The sequence below is a fragment of the Chenopodium album genome, chromosome 16 (genome assembly GCF_948465745.1).
Source record: "Chenopodium album chromosome 16, dcCheAlbu1.1, whole genome shotgun sequence".
In the NCBI taxonomy this organism is placed as follows: domain Eukaryota; kingdom Viridiplantae; phylum Streptophyta; class Magnoliopsida; order Caryophyllales; family Amaranthaceae; genus Chenopodium; species Chenopodium album.
In genome coordinates this window covers 5,062,484-5,088,198 of record NC_137849.1, presented here as the reverse complement: position 1 = coordinate 5,088,198, position 25,715 = coordinate 5,062,484, and the positions used below count along the sequence as shown (strand labels likewise).

The window sequence follows — 25,715 nt, the reverse complement described above, 5'->3', positions numbered from 1 at the left end:
AGGTGTTTTTTTTCCAGTTTTTGTGTGGTTTTTGTTTTTATCACAACTTTTGATTCTGAACTCGTATAAAGACAAATAATATACTGTTGGAAAGCTCTGGATGTCTACTTTCCAACCCATTTAAAATTATGTCAGTATCATTTTTATATCTTAAGATATTTCCGAAATAGTGCAAGGTATCGGTTTTGGATCGAGTTTAGTACTTTAGCCATATCTTAGAATCTAAAGATGATATTAACTTGATTCTAATTGTGTTAGAAAGTAGACATCCAGAGTTTTCCAACAATATATTATTTCTCTTAATTCGACTTTGAAATCAAAAGTTATGATAAAAACAAACATCACAAAAAAAAAACTAGGAAAAACGCCTAAAATTTTCAAAATTCCATGGGGAGAAACACCTAGAATTTTAGTTTCTCCCTAGAAATTTCAAAAATTCTAGGCGTTTTCTCCTAGGATTTTTTTAAAAAACTAGGTGATTGAATTCCATTCAAAAATTTTTTTAATAAAAAAAAAACACGACTTAAACTCCGACGATAACCTCGCCCTCGGTCAATGATGGTTGTAGGTGGTTTGTTAAATTAGGATCATAGAATGTTACAATATTGAGTTAGAGAGAAGAAAAACATGGTATATATGCGATGATATGTTTATCCATTCATGTTTAAATGTGGGCGTTATCCGGTGAAATGAGGATGTCGTTTAGCTTTCCAAAAAAAAAATTACCTTATTTGTTTTTTTAAAAAAAAATTCTATCTTTTCTTTTTAATTTTACTAGATCAGAGAGAACAGTAAATTTTTAAAGTGTTATTTGTATGTTGAGGTAAGTTTTGGTAAAATTAATTATTATTATTGTGGGTAATTATGAAAATACAGTTATTGTGGGTAGTTTTGAATTGGAGGAATATTAGAGATATTCTAGATATTCTAGGATATTATTGTGATATAATTTAGGAAACATATCTTATGCAAAAGATATGGTAGAATATTGGGTTTGTTACCCTAGTAGTATATATATTTGTATTGGCCGTGAATATGAATGAGAAGAATACAGAGTATATTTACATAATTTCCTCTGATTTAACATGGTATCAAGAGCCTTGTAAAGGTCTAATTTTTTTTTAATTGTGTTCAATTTTCATAATTGACACACGATTGTTTCTGGTTGTGTGCATCTGTTGCTTTGCCAAATTATTTTTTTTTCTCCATTGCGTTGTTAAGAAGTTGTGAGCGATGTCTGGTGGTGAAGGCTCAGGTGGCGATGGAGGCAAAAGTGGTGATGGAGGCAAAGCTAATGTGGACATGACTTATTACATAGGTTTAAGCGATGGACCTGGAAACATAATTACTCTGGTTCAACTTCGGGGTGAGAATTATGATGAGTGGGCGAGGGCAATTAGAACCTCGTTGAAGGCCAAACGCAAGTACGGATTTATTGATGGATCCGTCAAGAAACCGACGACTGCTGACAAACTGGATGATTGGGTGGCTGTTCATGCGATGTTGGTGGCTTGGATTACAAATACCTTGGACTCATCGGTGAGAGCTACGATTGGTGAGTATGATGATGCGCAATTGTTGTGGACGAACCTTAAAAATCGTTTCTGCGTTGTTAGTGGGACTCGCATATGCCAACTCAAATTGTCTCTGGGTGAGTGCAAACAAACTGCATCCGAGAGTATTGCGGCATATTTTGGCAGAATTACAAAGATTTTTGATGAATTGCATACTTACATTACCGTGCCTCATTGTTCTTGTGGTGCGTGTACATGTAATATCGTGGCACAGGTCGAACGGTTGCGTCAGGAGGATTTAATTCACCACTTCTTGATTGGTCTCGACGATGCATATGCTTCTCTTAGGGGCCAACTTCTAGCCCAAGATCCCCTGCCTTCGGTGGATAAAGCATACCAGCAACTAGTCCAGGCAGAACGCCTCCGTGGTGGCAGTGGTGATTCGGCAGTGGCTCGTGAGAACCCAATGGCCTTCAAGTTGCAACATGAACCTGCCTCCAAGCCGCAACGATCAAGTGATAATTCGGAGAAATTTTGCAATCACTGTAATCGGGTTGGGCATGATGAGACAGGATGCTTTCAAATTCATGGTTATCCCTCATGGTGGGGCAATTGTGGGCGTGGAGGTCGAGGAAGGGGTCGTGGAGATTCCGGAGGGAGCAATAGTGGTGGACGCGGGGGTGAGCGTGGCAGTGGGCCTGCTGCCCCTGTGCGTGCTAACAAAGCAGCAACACAATCCACCGTGCAGCCGAGTGGTGCTACGGCAGCTGATGGGGCTGCGCTTGCGGGGGTCACACCGACTCAATTACAGCAACTCTTAGATCATCTTTCCTCTATAAAACCTAAGCTTCATGGTAAGGATCAAATAGGTTGGATTGTTGACACCGGCGCATCCAATCATGTGACTTGTGATTTGTCCCTTTTGAAGAATGTTTGTAATGTACAACATTGTCCGGTAGGATTGCCGGATGGGAAAAGTGCTAATGCATCTAAAATTGGCTCCGTGATTTTGCAAGGGGGTTTGAAGATCAATAATGTTCTTTATGTGCCTCAATTAAATTGCAACTTAATTTCTGCAACACAATTATGTGATGAATCTAATTGCACTCTGCAATTTACTAACAAACTTTGTGTTATACAGGACCTAACGACAAGGAAGGTGATTGGAGAGGGTGAACGAGTGGATGGACTATATTATTTCCGAGGTGTTCCAAAAGTGAAGGCTTTGAAGCTAGACAATGGTCGAACGACAGAGCTGTGGCATCAACGTTTGGGGCATCCTTCGGGAAAGGTTCTACAACATCTCCCTTTTATGAGTAGTTCTAAGAGTCTTAAGAATAAATCATGTGATGTATGCCCTAGGGAAACATAACATAGAAGTAGTTTTCCTGTTAGCATAAATAGAGCAAGTCGCTCCTTTGAACTTGTTCATGTTGATTTATGGGGACCATACAAGACTCCATCATCTTGTGGTTCACATTATTTTTTAACAATTGTTGATGATTTTTCAAGAGGAGTGTGGACGTATTTATTACGTAATAAAACTGAGGTTGAATTGATGTTTCTGAATTTCGTTGCTTTGATTAGACGTCCATTTCAACTTGATATTAACATTGTTCGTAGTGATAATGGAACGGAATTTAATTCCTTAAAACCTTATTTTATGGCTAATGGGATCATATTTGAAACTTCTTGTGTGGGGACGCCTCAACAAAATGGTCGGGTTGAGCGTAAACATCAACATATTCTTAATGGGGCTCGGGCTTTGAGATTTCAAGCAAATTTACCTATACGGTTTTGGGGGGAGTGTGTGCAAGCGGACTGTCACTTGATAAACCGTACTCCATCTAGACTACTTGATTTTAAGACTCCGTATGAGATTTTGTTTGATAAACAACCATTGTATGAGTGTATTAAAGTTTTTGGGTGTTTGTGTTATGCTCATAATCAATGTAGCAAAGGAGACAAGTTTGCTAGTAGGAGTCGCAAATGTGTGTTTTTGGGGTATCCTTTTGGTAAAAAGGGGTGGAGATTGTTTGACTTGGAGACGAAAGAGATTTTTATTTCCCGAGATGTACAATTTTTCGAACATGAATTTCCGTTTATTATGTCCTCTATTGATGGAATTCGAAGTGTTCCAAGTGTGCATTGTGATGATATGTGTGTAAGTGATGATGACATGGGTAGTGGGGTGATGAGGGAGCTGGGGGCCGTGAGATTATTGATGATGACATTGCATTTATTGATGAGGGTGCTGCAATTCACACCGAGGCAGAATACTCCGCGGGTATGCCGCAGCATGACCCTCCCAGCCACAACCAAGCTGCGGCAGGGACTGCCAGCAGCGCTGCAGAGTGTGCTGGGTCATCTGTGCGCGCTGGCAGGGGGGAGCAGCTAGCTCTCGATCAGCCACAACACGAAGACAGTAGCTCCGCCCCCTCACACTCCGAGCAGCAGCACCATGCTCAGCCCCACGTTGATAATTTTGAGCAAAGGGAAGTTTCTTCAGAAATGGGAAAAGGCAAACGAGTGAAGTTTCCTTCGGTCAAGTTCAAGGATTTTGTGACTCATACCATTCGGAATAATAGTCCACTCACATCAAATCGTTCATCTGCGACAACTTCCTCAGGTACTGTTTATCCAATAACACATTTTGTTGATTTTCATCGCTTTTCTACAAAACATAGAATCTATATTGCAGCAATTACAGGTGGAAATGAGCCAAAAAATTTCAAAGAGGCTATGCGGCATGAGGAATGGCCGAAAGCCATGGCCGATGAGATTCACGCTCTAGAGGAACAAGGCACATGGGAGCTAGTAGACCTACCTCGAGGTAAGAAGGCACTTGGGAGCAAATGGGTTTATAAAGAAAAATACGATGAGCATGGGACTCTTCAATGATTGAAGGCTAGACTAGTAATTTTCGGCAATCATCAAGTTGAAGGTCTAGATTATAATGAGACATTTGCTCCGGTGGCAAAGATGGTGACGGTCCGTACTTTTCTTGCAGTTGCGGCAGTGAAGAATTGGGAAGTACATCAGATGGACGTTCACAACGCCTTCTTACATGGTGACTTGTAGGAAGAGGTATACATGAAAATTCCCCCTGGTTTTGACAAAAATAATTCTGGTAAAGTGTGCAGGATGAAGAAGTCATTATATGGGTTGAAGCAGGCTCCTCGTTGTTGGTTTGCAAAATTAACAACGGCTTTGAAAAATTATGGCTTTAAACAGTCATATTATGATTATTCCCTTTTTACTCTAACGAGAGGAAAAATGCAGCTGAATGTACTTGTGTATGTTGATGATTTAATAGATGCAGGAAATGATATGTCTGCATTGTTGCAATTTAAATCATATTTAGGGAATTGTTTCAAAATGAAGGACTTGGGAGTTCTGAAATATTTTTTGGGGCTAGAGATAGCCCGAAGCAAACAGGGGATTTTCATGTGTCAGAGAAAGTATGCAATGGATATCATTACTGAAGCAGGGTTACTTGATGCGAAGCCTGCAGATTTTCCCATGGAACAAAACCACAGGCTAGCTCTAGCAGATGGGGAATTTTTTGGTGATGTGGAGCGATATCGACGTCTTATAGGGCGTTTGATTTATTTAGCTGTCAATAGACCTGACTTGGCTTATTCTGTGCATATCTTATCTCAATTTATGCAGAGCCCGAGGGTAGAGCACTGGGAGGCTTCCCTGCGAGTTGTGAGATATCTGAAGAAGAGTCCAGGTCAAGGAATTCTGCTGAGGTCTGATAGTGCTTTACAGTTGGAAGGATGGTGTGATTCGGATTGGGCCAGTTGTCCATTTCCCAGGCGCTCGTTGACAGGTTGGTTTGTGTTTCTCGGTTTATCTCCCGTATCTTGGAAAACCAAGAAACAACCTACGGTAGCTATGAGCTCTGCCGAAGCAGAGTACAGGTCTATGTCCGCTTGCACTCGTGAATTGAAGTGGCTAAAGCGGATTCTGCAAGATTTAGGTGTGCGACATGAGAGTGGCATGCACCTCTATTGTGACAGTCAGTCGGCGTTATACATTGCGAAGAATCCGGTGTTTCATGAGCGAACGAAACATTCCGAAGCAGATTGTCATTTTGTACGGGATGCAATTACGGAGGGTCTCATAACTCCGTCCTATGTTCCTACTACGCTTCAGTTGGCAGACATTTTCACAAAGGCCTTAGGAAAGGTCAAGTTTGATTTTTTACTCCGCAAGTTGGGCATCTATGACCCGTATGCTCCAACTTGAGGGGGGGTATTAGAGATATTCTAGATATTCTAGGATATTATTGTGATATAATTTAGGAAACATATCTTATGCAAAAGATATGGTAGAATATTGGGTTTGTTACCCTAGTAGTATATATATTTGTATTGGCCGTGAATATGAATGAGAAGAATACAGAGTATATTTACATAATTTCCTCTGATTTAACAAGGAATGTCATATCAAATTAATTTGAATCAAATAATTAAATTGGAGTCCTTACAAAGGTGGTTGTGAGTTGAGAATACAAATGTGGGCTAATAAAAACTTACGGATTGGAGGAATGTCGCATCAAATTAATTTGAATCAAACAAATGGGAGGCCTTACAAGGTTCCAAAAACTCTCCAAGCACGGAGAATGAAAAGAAAGTCACTCGTGGTTTATAACAATTTCAATCATGGGAAGATATACATTTTGTGTAGACTGAAATTTCGGCTGTTTCTGGTTCGATTTGGTTTGATGTGGATCTCAAATCACAAAATTAAGTTTCATAATTCTTTCAAACAGCAACAAATTGCACCCTAACTAAAAGTAAGGTTTTTAGATCCAGTGCAAGAAAAGAAAAATCATGTAAAACTTCAAGTAGAACTTCTTTAGATATTGTGTTTCAAGATAGAAAGATTGCAACCTGATTGTTGACTCGAATGAACAATACAAGAGGGGGGTGAATTGTATTGTAGAGGAACTAGGGTAATTTTTGCGGAATTTATAAAGAAACTCGAATAAAAACTAAAAGTGCAAAGAGAGATTTTACGTGGAAAACTTCTTGGCCCTAATCAAGAAGAAAAACCACGACCACAAGGGATTTTAAACTCAATTCTTAATAATAATAGGGAAAACAACCTATTACAAATTAAGACTCTAAATTCAAGTTCCTCTATGAACTTAAGCTCCCTTCAACTGATCCCTCAATCAGTCGAACTCTCAAACACTCTCTCTTTCTCCTTGCTTCACTCAAAGCAATAAAAACACTCTTAGAGTTTCCCCAAACTCTATCCCTATACAACTCAAAGATTAAACTCTAAATTGCTAAGTACAAAGACACTCAAGGACTTAAGTGGATCATGACTCTTTTTAAAAGCTAAAAGACTGTAATGCTCAAGTGTTTCGTTCAAAACAGAAAACCAATCCTATTTATACTAGAGGAAAGAAGTTGAAATATTTCCGTTTGCCTTAACTCCCACTAAGCCACAACTTCCATGAAATTAGGAAGTGTAGTTCGTGGATGCTTGGGCAGCAAGCTGAAGCACATTACAAGGAAGTGGTTTGCTGCTTCCTTTATTCTCTCAACTTCCTTGACCAGGTAAAAGAACCGTTTTCAAAAGAATATTTTCAAAGTCAGTTTTTCCAAAATAATAGGATATAATCAAAACAGAAAATCTTTTAACCATCAAGATATTTTAACTAAAAGATATTTTTCGAAATAAGATTAAACCAAGTTAAAATATGGAAAATAAAATCTTTATCAAATTAAATTAAATCCACTTAAACCCTATCAATTAACAATGTACTTAACATAGATACAAGAAGCCTAAAATAAAGATAAAGATACATTAGACTCCTTGACACACTGTGAAGCTTCGACTCTAAAGCTTTAGTTCCTCACTCAAGGAACTTGGCTTCTGATTGTCTTCTATGCTCATCCATGGCTCATCCTTAGACCTTGTTCCATGCTCCATTCTGACTCTAGAACTTCGTTGAATACATAAACCTGTCAATAAGTCAAAGCTAATAGACAAAGGTTAAAACACCTATGGGTTTGCTTAGGTTCCTTGAGTCATCATCAAAACTTAAGGTCAACATTTATATGTTTAAAGACTCGAAACGTGTTAATATAATAAAATTACGTAAACAATATCATATGTCACTAATCTCTGAATTGAAGGCATTTAACATTGCATTAATGGATTATTACCAACAACAAAATACAACATTAAGTTACAATTACGATATAATATCAAATTTACATAAAGTAGCTAGGTTGCATCTTGAAAAAAAAAAAAAAGAAAAACCTCAACACCGTGAATATGATTCATGTGTCTGATTTCATAGCAGTAGCTGACATGGCAACATCAGCAAGAATCTTCAAAACATTCAGCATTGGCACTCGGACTACTTGTAGATGAAAGCTACAATAGTCTGTAAAAGAGTAAGCACAAAAAGTGTGTTTGCAGAAATCACTGACAAAATTGTCCATGGATGATTAAAGTATTTGCTCCTCAAAATAGCCATCCATTGATTCCGACGTTTTGAAGCGTAGCGATTCAGAGCATTGTTGACATTGGAGTAAACCTCGTATGATGCAAGCACATTTTTTCCAATATTGTTGAAAAGCTTTACGACATCATCATCACTTCCTAGATGGTTACTAAAAATTTTGTTTTTAACTAACACTTTATTGTGGGAATATTTTGCCATATTTTAGGATATATTTTGCTACCTATTTGATGCCTAGAATATCTCATGAATATCTTTTAGGCAGTTTCCTAATTCTATCAAATTAGGGATTGCTTGTATTATTATATATTTGTCATGGGAGTAATCAATGAAATTCAAGCTTTGATGTTTAATTCAATTTAGAATGGTATCAAGAGCAGGTTGAATTTCTTTCGTTTTTTTCAATTCCTCAAATATGGCCGGAGATGATATTCCTCCGCCACCCCCGCCGACTGAAATTAAACCCAATTCCCCCTTTTTACCTTGGGTCGCAAGACAGACCTAGGGATTTCATAACACCTACACGACTAAAATCTGACAACTACGATGATTGGGCCTCGGATATGCAGACTGCATTGGAGGCGAGGCGTAAATTTGGATTCTTGGATGATTCAATCACGGCTCCTATTCTTCCCTGTACTTCTTTCGACTGGACAGCCATCGACGCAATGTTGATCTCGTGGATTACCAACACCGTTGATCCAGAGGTAAGGTCGTCCCTTTCTAAATTTCGTGAAGCTAGGCCCTTATGGCAGCATCTAAAACAGAGGTTTGCACAAACTAATGGTCCTAGAATTCAACAATTAAAATCTTCTATTGCTAAGTGTGAACAAACTCGCTCTATGTCTGTCTCGGTTTATTATGGGAAATTACATGCTTTGTGGCAAGAATTAGATCACCATGAGCCTCTTATTTCTTGTTCTTGTTGTTCGAAGTGTATTGCGGGTCAATTGCATGAAGCTAGGCGAGAACAATCCAAATTGCATGATTTTTTGATGGGCTTATATTCTGATTTCTATGCCTCGTTACGCACTAATATTTTGTCTCAAGATCCTCCTCCCAACCTAGACCGTGCCTATCAATTGGTAGTGCAAGACAAAAGGGTCCGTACGGCAAAGCAGGAAGCCGACTCAAAGCCTGCTGAGGCTCTTGGGTTTGCTGTCCGAACAACAGCAGGGCATGGTGACAGGGTAAAGTCGTATCCCCTAATCAAAAATAATTACCTAAATCACTAACTAAGGTAGATAGGGAAGTAGGGTCGATCTCCACAGGGAAACTAGTCTTTTTATTCCTAATTAATTATTATACTCTAAATTATTTAAGTAGCCAATATTTATGAATGAGTAAGAAACTAAACTACTAAGGTTGAGAATAGGAAGAAAACAATATATAAAAGGATCTAGGGCATAGGTTCACCAATAAATAATACTCTAGGGTAAAACATAGTAATCAATCATTGACATTGCATAAATAACATGATTAACAGGCTCTCGCAATTTATTAATCAACATAGATCTAACAGGCTCTCGCAATTTATTAGATCTAAGTTCTTATTGAAAATAGCCTTTAATATCAAATTAACATCTGCTCGATTCATCAATTTAATATTGCTATACTTTTACAAGCCGCAATTGTAAAACATTAAAACAATCCAATAAGAAATTATCATGCAATACCAATAATCAATAATAGTCAATCATCAGTGCATCAATTAACCAGATTGTAAAGGGCTCTCGCTATTTATTACAATCACACAATTAATTTACCGATATTAAATCTCATCTCTCGAATCTTGACTTAACCATTTATAAATTAACTTGCCTATTGAAACTAGACCTAAACATTAATTCTCATCTCTCGATTCTTGAATCAATATTGTCAAACTCATGCATAAAAGATAGGCCTAATCTAGTCACAGAGCATTAATCCAATCAATAGGAAATTAATCTAGCATTGATAATCAACAACAATAAATTACCCCTTCATATTATTTATTAGATCCCCATAAACCCTAGAAATTAAACTACTCACACATATTAAGAATTAAACTAATCAAAGTAATAAAATAAATCATGATGAAAGGAATAAAATAAATAACTAAGATTAAGGGAAGAGAAATCGTTACAAAAATAAATCTGGAATTAATGAAAGAATTAAGAACAAAATTTTAGAGAGAGATTAAGAGAGAGAGAACTAAGTAGAGAGAGAAAGTCTAAAGGAAAGAGAAGATCTAAGAGAAGAAGTAGAGATAGATGAGAGGTGATAAAAACGTATTACGGAGGAGTATTTATACTCCGTACAAAAGTCCTAAACTAAAACAAATTAAAACTACGTTAATCGTCTACTAAGAAAACACGAGCCCGATCGGGCGAGGCACCGCCCGATCGGGCCCGCCTTTTTTACAACGCCCTTTACTGATGTGCCGCACCCGATCGGGCACGCCTCTTCCTTGAGGGTCCTTATGCGCGCAGCCGCCCGATCGGGCGTATGCTTGCCCGATCGGGCCCGGTCTTCTTCTTCGAGGCTTGAACTTCGATTGGGCTAGATTTCTCGGCCCAATCCGGATTTCCTCTCGGGTCTCGAATACTTGGTCCAAATGCCTCGTGATCCCAATTACCGAGCCCTTAATCACCGGCTCTCACCGATCCTGGGCTCCAAAAGTGGTCGTGTCCTTCTAGCTTCCGTAGTCGATCTAATAAGGCCCGGGAAAATGCTCCAAGAGTGCAATTTCCTGTAAAATACAACTAAAACTACGAAAACACTAGAACACACAAATTAGTAATAAAAGTGGCCCGAAAGAGCCAAAAATACTACTAATAACGACCAAGGGACGGGGATAAAACACTATATAAACTAGACATATCACGTGGGTATGAGGGGACTGATCGTGGTCGTGAGGGGTATGGAACTATCCGTGCTAAGTGCAAAAAGCTGGGTCATGAAACCTCGAATTGTTGGTCGGATAAAACTTGCAATTATTGCAAAAAGAAAGGTCACGTTGAGGCTAAATGTATTGACCTTCATGGGAGACCACCTCCGAGGGATGGCAGTCAGGGGGGAAATCCTCGGCTGGCCGTGGTCAAGGCATAGTGCGTGCCAATGCTGTTACATCTAATGAAGGCTCTTCTTCTCCTGGTCAAGTATTTTCTAGCGAACAATGGAAATCTATTATGGGATTGTTCGGTAATGCAAAGATTTCCGAAACCCGATTGAATGGTAAGTTTGATACTACCTCATGGATAATAGACACAGGAGCAACGCATCATGTCACCGGTGAAAAATCTTGGTTATTTGATACTAAGAGTTTTGAATGTCCCATAGGTTTGCCTAATGTTCAAACTGTGGTAACTTCTTTGGTTGGTTCGGTTCGATTGTTGAACAAAATCACTCTTACAGGGGTTCTTTTTGTTCCTCAATTGAGTTGTAATTTGATTTCTGTGTCTCAACTTATTGATGAGCTTAATTACATCGTCCAATTTAACCCTTATATGTGTGTTATACAGGACCAAACGAAGGAGCCGATTGGAACAGGAGCTAGGAGAGACGGATTATATTATTTTAGCAATTCGGATTCGGTGCATCATGTCGGCATCGGTGAAGCGACCTCAAATTTGGAGTTGTGGCATCGTCGAATGGGGCATCCTTCCGAAAAAGTAGTTAAGTTGCTTCCTCATGTTAGTAGTAATAAAGATTGTCTAGACAAGGGGTGTGAAGTATGTATGCGTGCTAAACATCCTATAGACAAGTTTCCTTTAAGTGAAAGTAGAGCGTCTAGAGTTTTTGAGAAAATACATTGTGATTTATGGGGTCCATATCGACACATTTCGTCGTGTGGAGCTCGTAATTTTTTTTACTATTGTTGATGATTATTCGAGAGCAGTTTGGATTTATTTATTGGTTGATAAAACCGAGGTTTTTAGAATGTTTTTGGCCTTTGTTGCAATGGTTGATCGACAATTTTCACAAACCATAAAAATTGTGCAAAGTGATAATGGTACTGAGTTTAATTGCTTGCATGACTATTTTGTTGCTTCTGGTATTATATTTCAAACCTTTTGCACTAGGTGAAAAAAGTGCTTTGGCAGCGGTTCAAACCCGGTCTAAGGCACCGGTTTGAACCGCTGCCTATGTGGGGGGTGCCAAATACCCCCTTTTTAGCACCGGTTCAAAATCGGTGCCATATATCCAATTAGGCACCGGTTAACCGGTGCCAAAAATGAAGCAAAATATTTATTTCATTGGTTTTGGCACCGGTTAACCGGTGCCAAAACTGCCCAATATATATATATATATATATATATATATATATATATATATATATATATATATGTTTTTGCCTTTAAATCAACTAAAATAAATTAGAACATCAAAATATAAATTAGAACAAGTGCAAAAGACAATGAAATATATCAATATATTAAACTGTTATTGTACAATACAAAAAAAAAATACAATGAATTATAATCATACAATAAAATTCAACGTTAAATTGATATTGAAAAATACAAATAAAAATTACAACATCAAAAACAATATTCCAAAATCAAAGTCTTGAATCCTTGTGCATCAATTAACACCTGCATCAATTAAAACCCAGAAATCAATAAAACTCACAAAAAAAAATGCAAAAAAAAAACCCAGAAAACTCATGAATCATGTACGAACTCAAAAATCAAAATAATTTAATAAATAAATAACCAAAAAAAACCCAAAAAAATCGAAACACAATTAACCACAAAATTTTTGAAAGTGTTTTAGATCCCAAAATTTTCGAAGATCAATTAACCCCAAAATTTCAAAAAGCAATTAAACCCCAAGATTTTCGAAGATCAATTAACCCTAAAAATTTCGAAATCAATTATTCCCAAAATTTTTGAAATCAATTAAACTCAGAACCCAGAAAAATCAATTAAATGCAAAATTTTCGAAATCAATTAAACTCAGAACCCAGAAAATCAATTTCGAAAATCAATTAAACGCAAAAATAATTCAAAATCAATTTCGAAATCAATTAAACTCAGAACCCAGAAAAATCAATTAAAATTATTCCCAAAATTTTCGAAATCAATTAAACTCAGAACCCAGAAAAATCAATTAAAATTATTCACAAAATTTTCGAAATCAATTAAACTCAGAACCCAGAAAAATCAATTAAAATTATTCCCAAAATTTTCGAAATCAATTAAACTCAGAACCCAGAAAAATCAATTTCGAAAATCAATTAAACGCAAAAAAAATTCAAAATCATCCCAGAAAATTCAAAAATCAATTAAACCCATCAATTTCGAACAATATTACAACAATCAAACCAAAAAAAATCAAGACATTTACCAAAAATAATCAAACCCAGAAACCCTTACCTCGAATATTAAACCCAGAAACATGCAGGTGGCGGCGGTGGTTAGTAAACCCTTACCTCGAATAATAAACCCAGAAACATGTAGGTGGCGGCGGTGGTTAGTAGCGGTGGTGGGCAAAAGACAGAAGGGAGAAGAAAGGTCGGAGAAGAGGGGGGAAAGAAGAGGAGAGCGAGATCGAACAGAGAAGGAGGACAATAGAGAAGAGATCTGAGGTTTTGTTGTGGTCGGAGAGATCGAGAAGGAAGGATGATAGAGAAGAGAGGAGAGAGAAGAGAGAGGCAGCTAATAATAAGGAGAATGAAGTTAAGTTCTCATTTAGGGTTAGGAATATAAAGAAGCTTGACCGGTTTTTTTTTTTAAATCTAACAAGGGCACCGGTTCAAATCGGTGCCTTTTTTATTTTTGGCACCGGTTTAGGCCAAACCGGTGCCTTTTCTCATGTTCTAAAATCCCGCCCATTTCTAGACCGGTTTTGGCCACCGGTTTGGCCTGAACCGGTGCCATATGGGGGCTGCCTATTGCTATTTAATTTTCTACTAGTGTTGTGTCGGAACTCCACAACAAAATGGGAGGGTTGAGAGAAAGCACAAACACATTCTTAATGTGGGTAGAGCTTTGAGATTTCAAGCTAATTTACCTATTTAATGTGGGTAGAGCTTTGAGATTTCAAGCACAAACACAAACACTTGCACGTCTTCCACGGTGTCTATCAAGTCATCAAGGAAGATAATATAATCAATGAAGTAAGTATCTTTTAAATAACGGCATTGTTCAAAATAAACCAAGTTCCGCAGGTGAGATTCTGTGAAATCATATATAATTAATTTCGAAATCGTGAGTATCCCGTTAGCAAATGAAACATCAAGTGGATTGTCAGTTTCACCTGCCACAAATGTGACTCCTGCGTCATATAGTTGCTTGGCAGTGTAACAAAGACGACCAATAGAATGATAATCAACAGTTTCCGTCTTGAGATGACGCTTACGCAGCCTACTATATAATGAATCTGAATCGGTTGTTGGATTTGTATTTAGTTTGTTGCGCAATGGTATGCTCAAAGAAAGGCAACAACACATCCTTCGGAGATCTAACAAATGTTCAACGCTTGTTTCATCTGTAATTTTGTAATTTTATCATCTTCAATAATACTAATAATGGCCTTTTCTCCAGGGATTTTAATACCAACACTAAATATGAATACAATAGTAACAATAATAAGACGATTAGGTGTGCAGGTGTTACCAAATGCTATATCAAAGAATTCCTTGAGAACAAAATATGGAATTTGGTTTTCCAACCGAAATAAATCATGATTCACATAAATCATTTTTGCTTTTAAATTATTCCCAACTAAAGGTTCATCAAACTCATTGGGAAAAGTTTTTCTCAAGAATAAGTAGACCAGGAATGCAGCATCAAGCACTACCATTTCAACAAACTCGTCAGTCGTTAGAGAGCTTAAATACTTGCTGATAACATTTGCGGATTTCCTCTTCCTTACCCCTTACATATTCAATATAAGGATTCAAGCTTTGACGAGCATTATTATTGTTGGGATGTTGAAGGAAGCTTTTCAAGTAAATCCATTTAACCTGTTGCATGGGTTCTAGTTTTGGATCTTTATAGAATACGGGACCAATTGACATCACTAAAGGCTGATAAAAGTATTCATGCCCTTTTAACATATATTCAGGAACTTTATAAATGCACCAATTCTTGTTAAAAGAAACATTCAAGGAGTACAGCTTGTTATGCATTGAAGTTTATGCATTGAAGTTAGCACCCCTTTGTTTTCATCTTGCGCTGTTAAAAGAAACATTCAAGGAGTCCTCTTTTCCTCTATAAAATAAAGGAAATTTTGTCAAAAACTACCTATTATACTCAAGAATTTGCGAGAAACTACCTATTAAAAAAAAATGTTGTAATTTACTACCTATTTTTTGAAAAATGTTGTAATTTACTACCTGTTGCCGGATTTTGAAGTTTGACCATATTTCTCCGGCGTTGACTTAGGCACTTGCTACTCACGTGAGACTTAATGTTCATTTTTTTCCCAAATTTCCCCCAAACTACCTATTATGCTTGTAATGTTCATTTTTTTTCCCAAATTTCCCCCAAAATTTGAAATTCGCACTGTTCATCTTCTTCATCTGCTGACAAAATTTCCTTTCTTCTTCTAATCCAATTAAACTTCCTCCTTGGGTTTTCATGAGTCCACGACGTCACCCTAGCAATGGGAATTCCACTCTTGCACTTGGCTTTGGACGAAGAAGACATTCGCACACCTGCAATTCACAATTTTCGTTTTAAATAAACCCTAAATTCATGGGAACGAATCTTTGAGAACAAAACCAACAATTAATAGAGGGTTTCAATCGAAATCCATTAAACAAAACTAAATTAAACAACAATTACGTCAATCGCGCACAACAGAGGAGGAGATTGGCTCAAAAAAAATCGCCTTCAAACTGAAATTGGGGCTTTCTGGGAAAAAGTCGTGGAATTAGGATTAGTGGGAAGCAATTTGGGGAAACTTTGGGAAAGAAAGATTCATTAAGTCTCACGTGAGTAGCACGTGACTAAGTCAACGCCGAAGTAAAATGGTCAAACTACAAAATCCGGCAACAGGTAGTAAATTACAACATTTTTCAAATTTTAGGTAGTAAATTACAACATTTTTTTTAATAGGTAGTTTCTCGCAAACTCTTGAGTATAATAGGTAGTTTTTGACAAAATTTCCTAAAATAAATTGAGTCCCCTTTCCCCATATTTTGCAACAATTAAGTCCCCTGTTTTATACTTAACTCTAAAAAATATCATAATATAACTAATTTATTAAGTTTAATTATCACTATTGCTTGGATATATACCTTATTGGGTCGGTTCCAATAACCGATCCAAAAATACAGGTACTCGAAATCCGGATATCCGAACTTATCGGTTCGGTTTATGAATATCATTTCTAGTGATATTGGATATCGAGTATCCGAACCGTTAGTACTAACGTACGGGTTCCCGTCCCATGCTCACCCTTAGATTAAACATTACACTTTGATCGGTGTATAATTTTTGAAAAATTAATAGACTTTAATTAAAACAATAGAGTATTTTTAAAAAAAATTATTATAAAAGATAATGATTTTAATATTTTATATTGCAAAGTAAGAAATATGCGAGCCTAAAAGGGAAATAAATAAATAAAAATAATACTCCTTTGGTCTTTTTATCATATGCCTATTTTTCATTTTTCACGGAAATTAATCCTGTTAAGGTATGGGAAGATTTCTTAAAATTAATAAATAAGAGTACAAATATGCATGTGGGGTTAAGGAGAGATAGAAAGAAAGAAAAAGTGGTTGGGAATTATTAATGAAAGGAAGAGAAAAAGTATTAAAAATTGATATCAAAAGTACAAAAGAAAAAAGGCAAAGGATGACAAATCATCAAAAAGAGAATCATATTGTCAAAAAGTACAATCTGTAAATAGAGATACACTTAATTTTGATGACCCCAAAAAGAAATAAAGAGATATAATATAAGGACAGCGGGAGTAGTAAATTTAAATAAGGGACTATATGGCCTGTTATGTTAATCTTAATTTCATTTCAGTTCAGTTAAGTTCATCTCTAATCAATTTAGTTCAATTCAGTTCATCTACAATCAATTTTGTTCAGTTGCTACTTTACTCCTCTCATAAACAATTAATATAAGCTCTATTCAGTTCAACTCAGTTTAGTTTAGCCCCAATCAGTTTAGTTTAATTTAGCCCCAATCAATTCAGACCAGTTTAGTTCAGTTCAGTTCAATTGTTTTCATTAAATCGGAACATGCTCTAAGCCTCTAAGAGAGGAGAGATGATTAATTTTTAAATGAGTAAGTTGCTAAAAAAAATGTGAAACTTTGTAAGTTGAGAGTGAAGAAGGGATAAGATTTGCGTGATGTATGTGAGTTAAGGGTACTAATGTGGCCTATGTGGGCCAACAAAAACCTATGGATTAGAGGAATGTCACAAATTATTGAAATTTCAATTATGAGAAGATATTTTGCGTCGACTGAATTTGGGCTGTTCTGGTCCCTATTTGACCCAATTTTATGATAATATTATGCATTTATGCGTTGTTTGTTGTTGCTAGCAATGCCATATGCTTAATGAGTTAATGCTTTGCTTACTTGAGGGCTTTTGCTTTTGAGCTTTCTCAAAAGCCAATTATTACTTCTTTCTAAGTTCACTTTAGTTTTTGCATATACTAGAGCTGTCAAATAGGTGATATCGTTCGATTCTTATTGGTATTAAATTGAAAAAAAAAAAAAATTGTTACCAATTTGACGTTTTTTTTTTATTATTTTTTTTTTTGAGCTGATCCTTTAACATTATATTTAGAAGAAAGCATGTTAGAACACTTGATAATACGGAGTAGTTAAAAAATGTATGTATTTCGATAGACTTGCATAGCAACATAGGGGAGAAAAACTTACTTTGATTTTGTTGGCACGTACAATCAAGCAATCTAGCTGAAGTTTACAATTCTATGTGTTGCTTATTATCTGTTGTAATGGTATATTAATATCTATTGCATGTAATGTTATGTTAAATCAGATTGACCAAAATTGAAATAAGGACGGATGGGTATTCGATAGTAACAATAGTATACTATGATAAATTTTCAAAGTCTATCTATAAACCATTAAACCCTTAGTGAAGAAGAGGTTGACACATATAAGCCTAACCAAATGTCATTATCTTAAACCTAAAATGGTAAATATTCTGGCCAAGCTTATATAAGTAGTCATTCATCTTAGTCATGTTTTAGGAAAACGTGCGTTTTTTTCATTCATTAACATGGCTCAATCTTATTATAAACCAAAGATCTAAACATTTATTAGATCAAATTGACCCAACTAAAATAATAAATCCTATAAAAGAAATGCCCCAACCTAAAATTTGATCGAATATGAAACTAACCAAATTAAAATCGACTCCATTTGAACCCGAATCTGATTTAACCAAGCCTGAATGATTCAAACTTACATGAAAGTATGACATATACCCAAATTAACCCAATTCGGTCCAATTGACTCATTTGCCAGACCTTATAATGGAAGGTGACAATTGTGATGAACTAATAAATGAATGTGAAAGAAGAATTGAAGATCACGTTGAGTATGATTTTGACGCGAAGCATATTAGAGATTTTTGGAGGAAAACTTGAGCTATGTAGTTTCTGAAAACTCTTATAAGCACCTGCATGGCTGCATGTGCTCACTGCTTACTACAAATTGGACTTGCTATGCTTTGGTGACGTGGGCCTTTTGGGTTTCAAATTTTGAAGTAGCCCAATCCCAATCAAATTGGCATGGCCGCATGTATGAGTAAATTTTTATGATATCTATAAAAGTTTTATGTCATATTTAGATACTAGTTTAGTCCCCATACGTTGTCCGAGTTAGGTAGCTATTATTTATTTAAATAGTTGTCAATTTTATATTGAAAAAAGTGTAATCATAATTCATTAATTATTTTGAAAGAAGTATTGTTTTTATTTAGTTTGGAATAGGTGAGGAAAAAAAAAAGATGCCAGAAATAGTATAGGCGGGAAAATTTTTAATAAAAAATTGACATGTGTCCTCTAATGATGTCAACATGCTTTATTTTAGTACTTCCTCTGTTTTCTTTTAGATGCAACACACCCTTTAGCGCAGTAATTAAGAAAGGTGGGGTTTACATGATATAATAAACTTTAAAATAGGATGAGTGGTTGTTAGGAGTGTAATTTAGTGGGTCATGTGCTTTAAATAAGGGAAATAGTATAGTTTTTTCCTAAAGTAACTTTCCTTTTATAGTGCGTTGCAAGTATTGTGACATTTCCTTGGAAGACGTTAACAAACATTTATTCCTACTTACTTAAAACATTTAGTTTTTATAAGGTAGTTTCTTACAATACCTCAAAAAAAAAAGGCAGTTTAGTTCTTAAAACAATTGTTTTTATAAGGTAGTTTTTCACAAAATTTGATGTATATAAGGTAGTTTTTCACAAAAAATTTATTTTATAATTAAAGTTTAATTTTAATAAATAAGTCATTTACAACACAAGTACAAAATAGTACAAATCCTTAAGGGCTTGTCTGGCATTGTATTGTATTTTTAGTTTTCAATTTATATATATATATATATAAAACAAAAAACCAAAAACAGATCACAAGAAAAAGATATTTTCACTTTTCTGTTATCTGCTTTCAAAATTATCATGATTTTAATAAGTTTGACTCATTTTTGATTCATTATATGACATATCATCATATGATTTTAACAAACAAAAAACCAAAAAAGAGAATACCATAGTGATGTCAAACGAACCCTAAACTATTTGTTTTGATAATGTGCAAATGTGATGATTTACTACATGTACAAACTTCTCGATACAAATTGTTAGTAGGGTCCACAATGATGTCATATAGGAGCGGCATGGGAAATTTGGTGGAAAAAATAAGGGCATGTTCGGCAAAATGTAGCTGTGAAGGTAACTGTAGCTATGGAGATAGTTGTGAGCTGTGGAGATAGCTGTTAGCTGTCAACAAGTTGTTCGCTGTGAAAAAAAATAATTTAGGTATGATTGTTCGGTAAAGTAGTGGTTGACTAGCTGTTACATTTAAAAATCAATATTTTATTTTTAAAACTATACATTAAATTTTCAAAAGCTACTTCAAAAGCTACCTCTAACTTCAAAAGCTAATAATCCTAGCTTTTAATAAAAGCTACCTCCACCACTAAAAGCTACTTGAACCATTACTTTGCCAAACACTCACATTTTTTGTTGAGTAGTGGTTTGACTTGGTCAAACCACTAAAAGCTACCTAAAAGCTACTCAAAAGCTAGCGCCGAACACGCCCTTAATGTTTTTGAAAACTATAGATATTATCTACAAGTATTAAAAAAAAAAACGCTGTAGGTGATAGTTTGTACGGAGGTAGATTGTTATTGCTAAAAAAATCCCAATAATGTATTAATGATCAAACTTGATATGTCTAAAAATGTTTGTTTTTTTTGGTGTTTAGAGAGCCACAAGGGCAGGGGTGAGAATCGATCCCAAATCTCCTGGAATCGGGAAGGGAGCTCTAACCACTTGAGCTATCCTTCACTCTCAATATGTCTAAAAATGTTAGTATAATAAAATTAAGTAAACATATCTTATGTCACTAATCTCGGAATTGAAGGCCTATAACATTGCATTAATGGATTATTACCAACAACAAAATACAACATTAAGTTACAATTACGATATAATATCAAATTAACATAAAGTAGTTAGGTTGCATCTTCAAAAGAAATAAAAAAAAAACACACACACAAAAAAAAAAAAAAAAAGAAAAGAAAAAAAAACCCTCAACACCGTGAATATGATTCAAGTCTCTGATTTCGTTGCAGTAGCTGACAGGGCAACATCGGCAAGAATATTCAAAACATTCAGCATTGGCACTAGGACTACTTGTAGATGAAAGCTGCAGTAGTCTGTAATAAAGTAAGCACAAAAAGTATGAATGCAGCAATCACAGATAGAATTACCCATGGATGATTCAAGTAATTTCTCCTCAATATAGCCATCCATCGATGCCTACGGGTTGAAGCATAGTGATTCACTTCTCTGCTAACTATGGCGTAATTATACTCGCTTGGGAAATAAGCTAAGTATTTTCCAAGATTGTTGAATAGATTTACGACATCTGGATCACTTCCTAGACCATTACTCAAAATCTTGCTTTTAACTAATACTTGCACGTCTTCCACGGTGTCTATCAATTCATCCATGAAGACAATATAATCAAATAAGTAAGAATCTTGGTAATAATGGCACTGTTCAAAATAAACCAAGTTCCGCAGGTAAGTTTCTGCATTATCATGTAGTGCTAAGTTTGAAATCGTGAGTTTCCCGTTATCAAATGTTACATCAAATGGATTCTCAGGTTCACCTTCCACAAACGTAACTCCTGCTTCTATTAGTTGCTTGGCAGTGTAACAAAGATGACGAATATAATAAACACCGTCATTAGTTTTCACCTTGCGATGACGCTGACACAACTTATTACAAAATGATGACACCACAGCACATCCAAATCGGCAGTGTATGTTTGAATCTGAATCAGCTGTCGGATTTGTCCTTGGTTGGTTGCGCAATGGTGTTCTCAAAGAAAATTTACAACACATCCACTGGAGATCCACCAAATGTTTAATGCTTATTTCATTTGTGATTTTATTACCCTTAACAATACTGTCAATAGCCTTACTTCCGGGGATACAATTACTATCGTAAATGAATGTAAGAGTAGCATTCATAAGAGTAGTAGGTTCGTAGATGTTATCAAATGCTATATCATAGATTCCCTTGATAACAAAATATGGAATTTGGTTCTCCAACCGTAATAAATCCTGAACCACATAACACAGTTGTGCGTTTAAATTATCCCCAAACAAGGGATTACACCCGCCCATGAAAAAGTAGACCAGGAATGCAGCATCAAGCACTATCATTTTAACAAACTCGTCGCTACAGAGCTTAAACTCTTGCTCATAACATTTGCGGATTTCCTCTTCCTTACCCCTTACATATTCAATGTAAGGATTCAAGCTTTGACGAGCTTTATTGTTGGGATGTTGAAGGAAGCTATTCAAGTAAATCCATTTAACCTTTTGCATGGTTTCCAGTTTTGGATCTTTATAGAATACGGGACCAATTGACATCCTTACAGGCTGATAAAAATAATCATGCCCCTTCAACATAATTTCAGGAACTTTATAAATGCACCAATTCTCGTTTAAGGAAATATTCAAGGAGTCCAGCTCCTTATGCATTGAAATTAGCACCTCATTCTTTTCATCCTGCTCTGTTATTTCAATTTGTAGAGTGTTGTTTTCCATCTGTATAAATTATATAATGTAAGTATATGTCTACTTTATTTAAATAATTTATTCCATAGCACTATATATATATACTTATCAATAAGTATTGAACGTAATCAATACATGGAGTAGATTTTTCCAATCCCCAACATACGAAGCATAGCTATGATAACACATGCTTCACCTTATAGTTCTTATACTTTTCAATCTTTCATCAAATTCAATTTACCTCAACTAGAAATTAATAACTTTAGGGTTTTTTTTTTTTTTTTTTTTTTGGCATTAAAAAAAACTTTAGGGTTTGTTTGACATTTTTTTTTTAAAATCATATAATATATGTCATCTAATGAATAAAAAATAAGTCAAAATTATAAAATTTATGATAATTTTTAAAACTGACAATAGAAAAGTGAAAAAAAAAACCTCTTTCTTGTTTTCTATTTTTGATTTTTTATTTTAAAAATAAAAATTGGTTACTGAAAAAAAAAATTACAAACAAGCCCTAGTTTTAAGTTTGGGGGTTAATTTTTTTTTTTTTAAAATAAATAAATTGGTGGGACTAAGGCCATATTTTTTCCCAAATAAAAAATTATAGTCCGACTTTCGTCTTTTGCTTTCCATTTAAAAGCTTATTATTTTATAATAAGATGAGAAAGTCTTTTATATTGCTCTCAATATAAGAGCATAATGTAACCATATTGGGTTTTACTTAATTCGTTTAAATTAATAGCTTATCAATATTTAATTGTCATATATTTTTTACTAATATGCAACTAATTAATAAAGTATTGCATTGATAATGTACACAATCAAAACAAGAAAATTATGAAACATGGAGAGTATTTAATAAAAATAAAAATATAATTAAATTAGTAAAATAGTTACTTCAACAAAAAAAAGTTAGATTTATTTTTTAAAAAAATTTCAATTTAGTAAAATAAATACTTTAAAGAACAATAATAAACTAAATAATAATGAATTGATGACAATAATTTTTAATCGATGAAAATAATTTAACTTCATTGAGAGCATGCCTTAAATTATTAAGGGTACTATGTGTTGGAATATTTTCTTTAAATTATTAGTGGTTAGTTAACTCCTAATATAAAGGAATATGTTATATATCCTAAGTTATAAGTTTGTATAAGTACAGTCAAAAAGTAGTACTGGATTAATGATCATGGGATCATGCCTATATGTTCCTAACTTTTTGCTTAGTTTTGCTCTATATACACATATGTTGCTAACTTGCTATATGCCTATATTGGATATATAGTACGATTATATGTTTTGCAATGAATTAAATACAAATTAATGTAAAGGTAGTATTATAATCTCCCCTCTCATCTATTTATAATTTCAACAGTTCAACTAAAATAATTTTAGTAATTAAGTTAAATTAATACCTGATAAAGAAAACAGGACCAATATAAGGGAGATATTAGAGGGATTCTCAGCTCTTTCAATTATAGGGAGTATATTATGGGGAAAAAAACTAAATATGACAAACTAAAAAGTAAATTAAAGCATATGAAATTGAAAGCTTATCTTACGTTCATATTAATTTCTTAATAAAAAGGAAGACAACATATTAAAATACTCCATATCTAAGCTATATGAAAAACAAATGTAGGGACTTACGGTAAACCGCAAAGAAGTTGCAACAATTGGATTGAGCACGACGTACACCACGCCTTGCAAGGTACCCCCCGAAGAAAGTGAAATAAATAATATAAACTTTGAATGAAAAATATGAAGTAAGTTTTATGTGTAAATCTTTGCCTTGGACTGGTTTTCTTTTAATACTGCTAGCAGCTTCATCTTGACAATATTGTTTTACACTTACAATCAAAAGTAATGTTCAAGCAACATAAATAAGAATATGATAAAGTAAATGTAGCGATATGAATTAAAGAATAAAATAGTATTCTTTTTCACAATTGGAATGTTTAGAAATACTTCTGTAAGCCATTCAAGTTATTAATATATTCCCTTTATCTTAAAATCTTAAGAGATGATGTGTTAACTATAAGCCTAAGTTGCATTTTTCATCAAGAGAGAGAGAAAATTCACCTTACAAGTTTATGGGGATTTCATCTTATAATCATATGACATACAATAAGAGAAGTAGGCTCCTTAGCCTGCATTTTTTCACTAGCTTTCCCTTTGAAATAATAGGATAAGTTGGACCATGTACTCATTACTCAAGCCATTTAAGGTCCCTAACGGTGGACCTGATGACTCTAATACCATGTTAAATACAGGCTTGAGATGTGCCCGTGATAAAGAGACCGAGAGTCTACTTATGTCCAAGAGATTTCATCTATAAATCATATGACAATAGGAAGAGTATTTTTTCTAACCAATAACAATAACCACTTATCCCACTAATTTCTTTATCTTTTAAGAGATTCCAATACCTAACAACATTTCACTTTGTTTGATTTTATTTACTATAAATAACATATCCCGTACATTAGCATGAGTACACTATATTTATAATAATAATCCAACCTAGCCACCAACACAAGAGTATATCAATGCATTAAATAAAAACCAAAAATGGGACAAAAAAAAAACACAACAAATACATTTTTTTTAGTTACTAGTAACTACCTATCCACTAAACTCCTAATTTTTTTCTGTTTACGAAAAAAATTAGTATAAATGGAAGTTATAGATTTATTTTTTTAAAGGAAGATATGTTTATTTGTTTAGTTAATTCTTTGTAGTTGTAGTCCTTGTAGGAATTATTTGGAAGTTATTTTCCAAAAAAAAAATAAATAATAAATAAAAAAATTAAATAAATAATGCATGAGAATTGAGAGTTGTTTGGTTTCAAAAAATAAAAAAAGAATTGAGAATTTTTTTTTTTTTTTTTTTTTTTTTTTTTTTTGGAGTGTTCTGGTTAAATATTGCAAAAGAACTCTTAAATTATATATAAGATTTTCTCAAGAGAATTCAATAACTACCGACATTTCAATTTGTGTTGTTTTCTTTCATAAATAACATATACCGTGCATTAGCACCACTATAGTTGTAACAATAATTTAACCTAGCCACCAATACAAGACTATCAATGCATTAAGAACCAAAATTGGAAACAAAAAATACAACAAATCCTTTTTAAGGTATATGATGCTCCAAAAGACATGGCAAGGCCTAGAATCACCCAACATAACCCCAGCCGTAACACCAATCTTAACATCATTACAAGTAGCATTCAACTCCGTTAGAAAGTGGTGATACCACCTATAGTCCGCCGTAACCTTGATGATTAGGCTCACTTGTCCATGTTTGACGTCCGTTGCCATCGATAAAGCAGTGAGGTTATTGTACACCGGGACAGAAGACGCCTTAATAATGACCGGTACTCGGCTGTTGAGAATGGAATCATTACATGTACGGTGTTTAGGGCAAAATGATCGGACCGAAGAAGCCGAGATGAAAAAATGTTT

At 34.8% G+C, this 25,715-nt stretch overlaps 2 protein-coding genes and 1 pseudogene across 2 annotated transcripts; 1 reads left to right on the top strand and 2 right to left on the bottom strand.

Moving 5' to 3' along the window:
* Positions 1 to 1,233: 1,233 nt before the first annotated feature.
* LOC145583786 (uncharacterized) lies at positions 1,234 to 4,415 on the top strand. Its single transcript, XM_081640759.1, has 3 exons — positions 1,234 to 2,865; positions 2,971 to 3,657; positions 3,702 to 4,415. Exons 1-3 carry the CDS (start codon positions 1,234 to 1,236, stop codon positions 4,413 to 4,415), a joined length of 3,033 nt encoding a protein of 1,010 aa, XP_081496885.1.
* A 3,484-nt stretch (positions 4,416 to 7,899) lies between these two features.
* Positions 7,900 to 15,121, bottom strand: LOC145583784 (UPF0481 protein At3g47200-like; annotated as a pseudogene).
* A 5,508-nt stretch (positions 15,122 to 20,629) lies between these two features.
* On the bottom strand, positions 20,630 to 24,003 carry LOC145586137 (UPF0481 protein At3g47200-like). Its single transcript, XM_081642879.1, has 2 exons — positions 23,899 to 24,003; positions 20,630 to 22,275 (listed from the first exon to the last, which is right to left on the bottom strand). The coding sequence occupies exon 2, from the start codon at positions 22,273 to 22,275 to the stop codon at positions 20,845 to 20,847; it is 1,431 nt and encodes a 476-aa protein (XP_081499005.1). The 5' UTR covers positions 23,899 to 24,003; the 3' UTR covers positions 20,630 to 20,844.
* Positions 24,004 to 25,715: the final 1,712 nt, after the last annotated feature.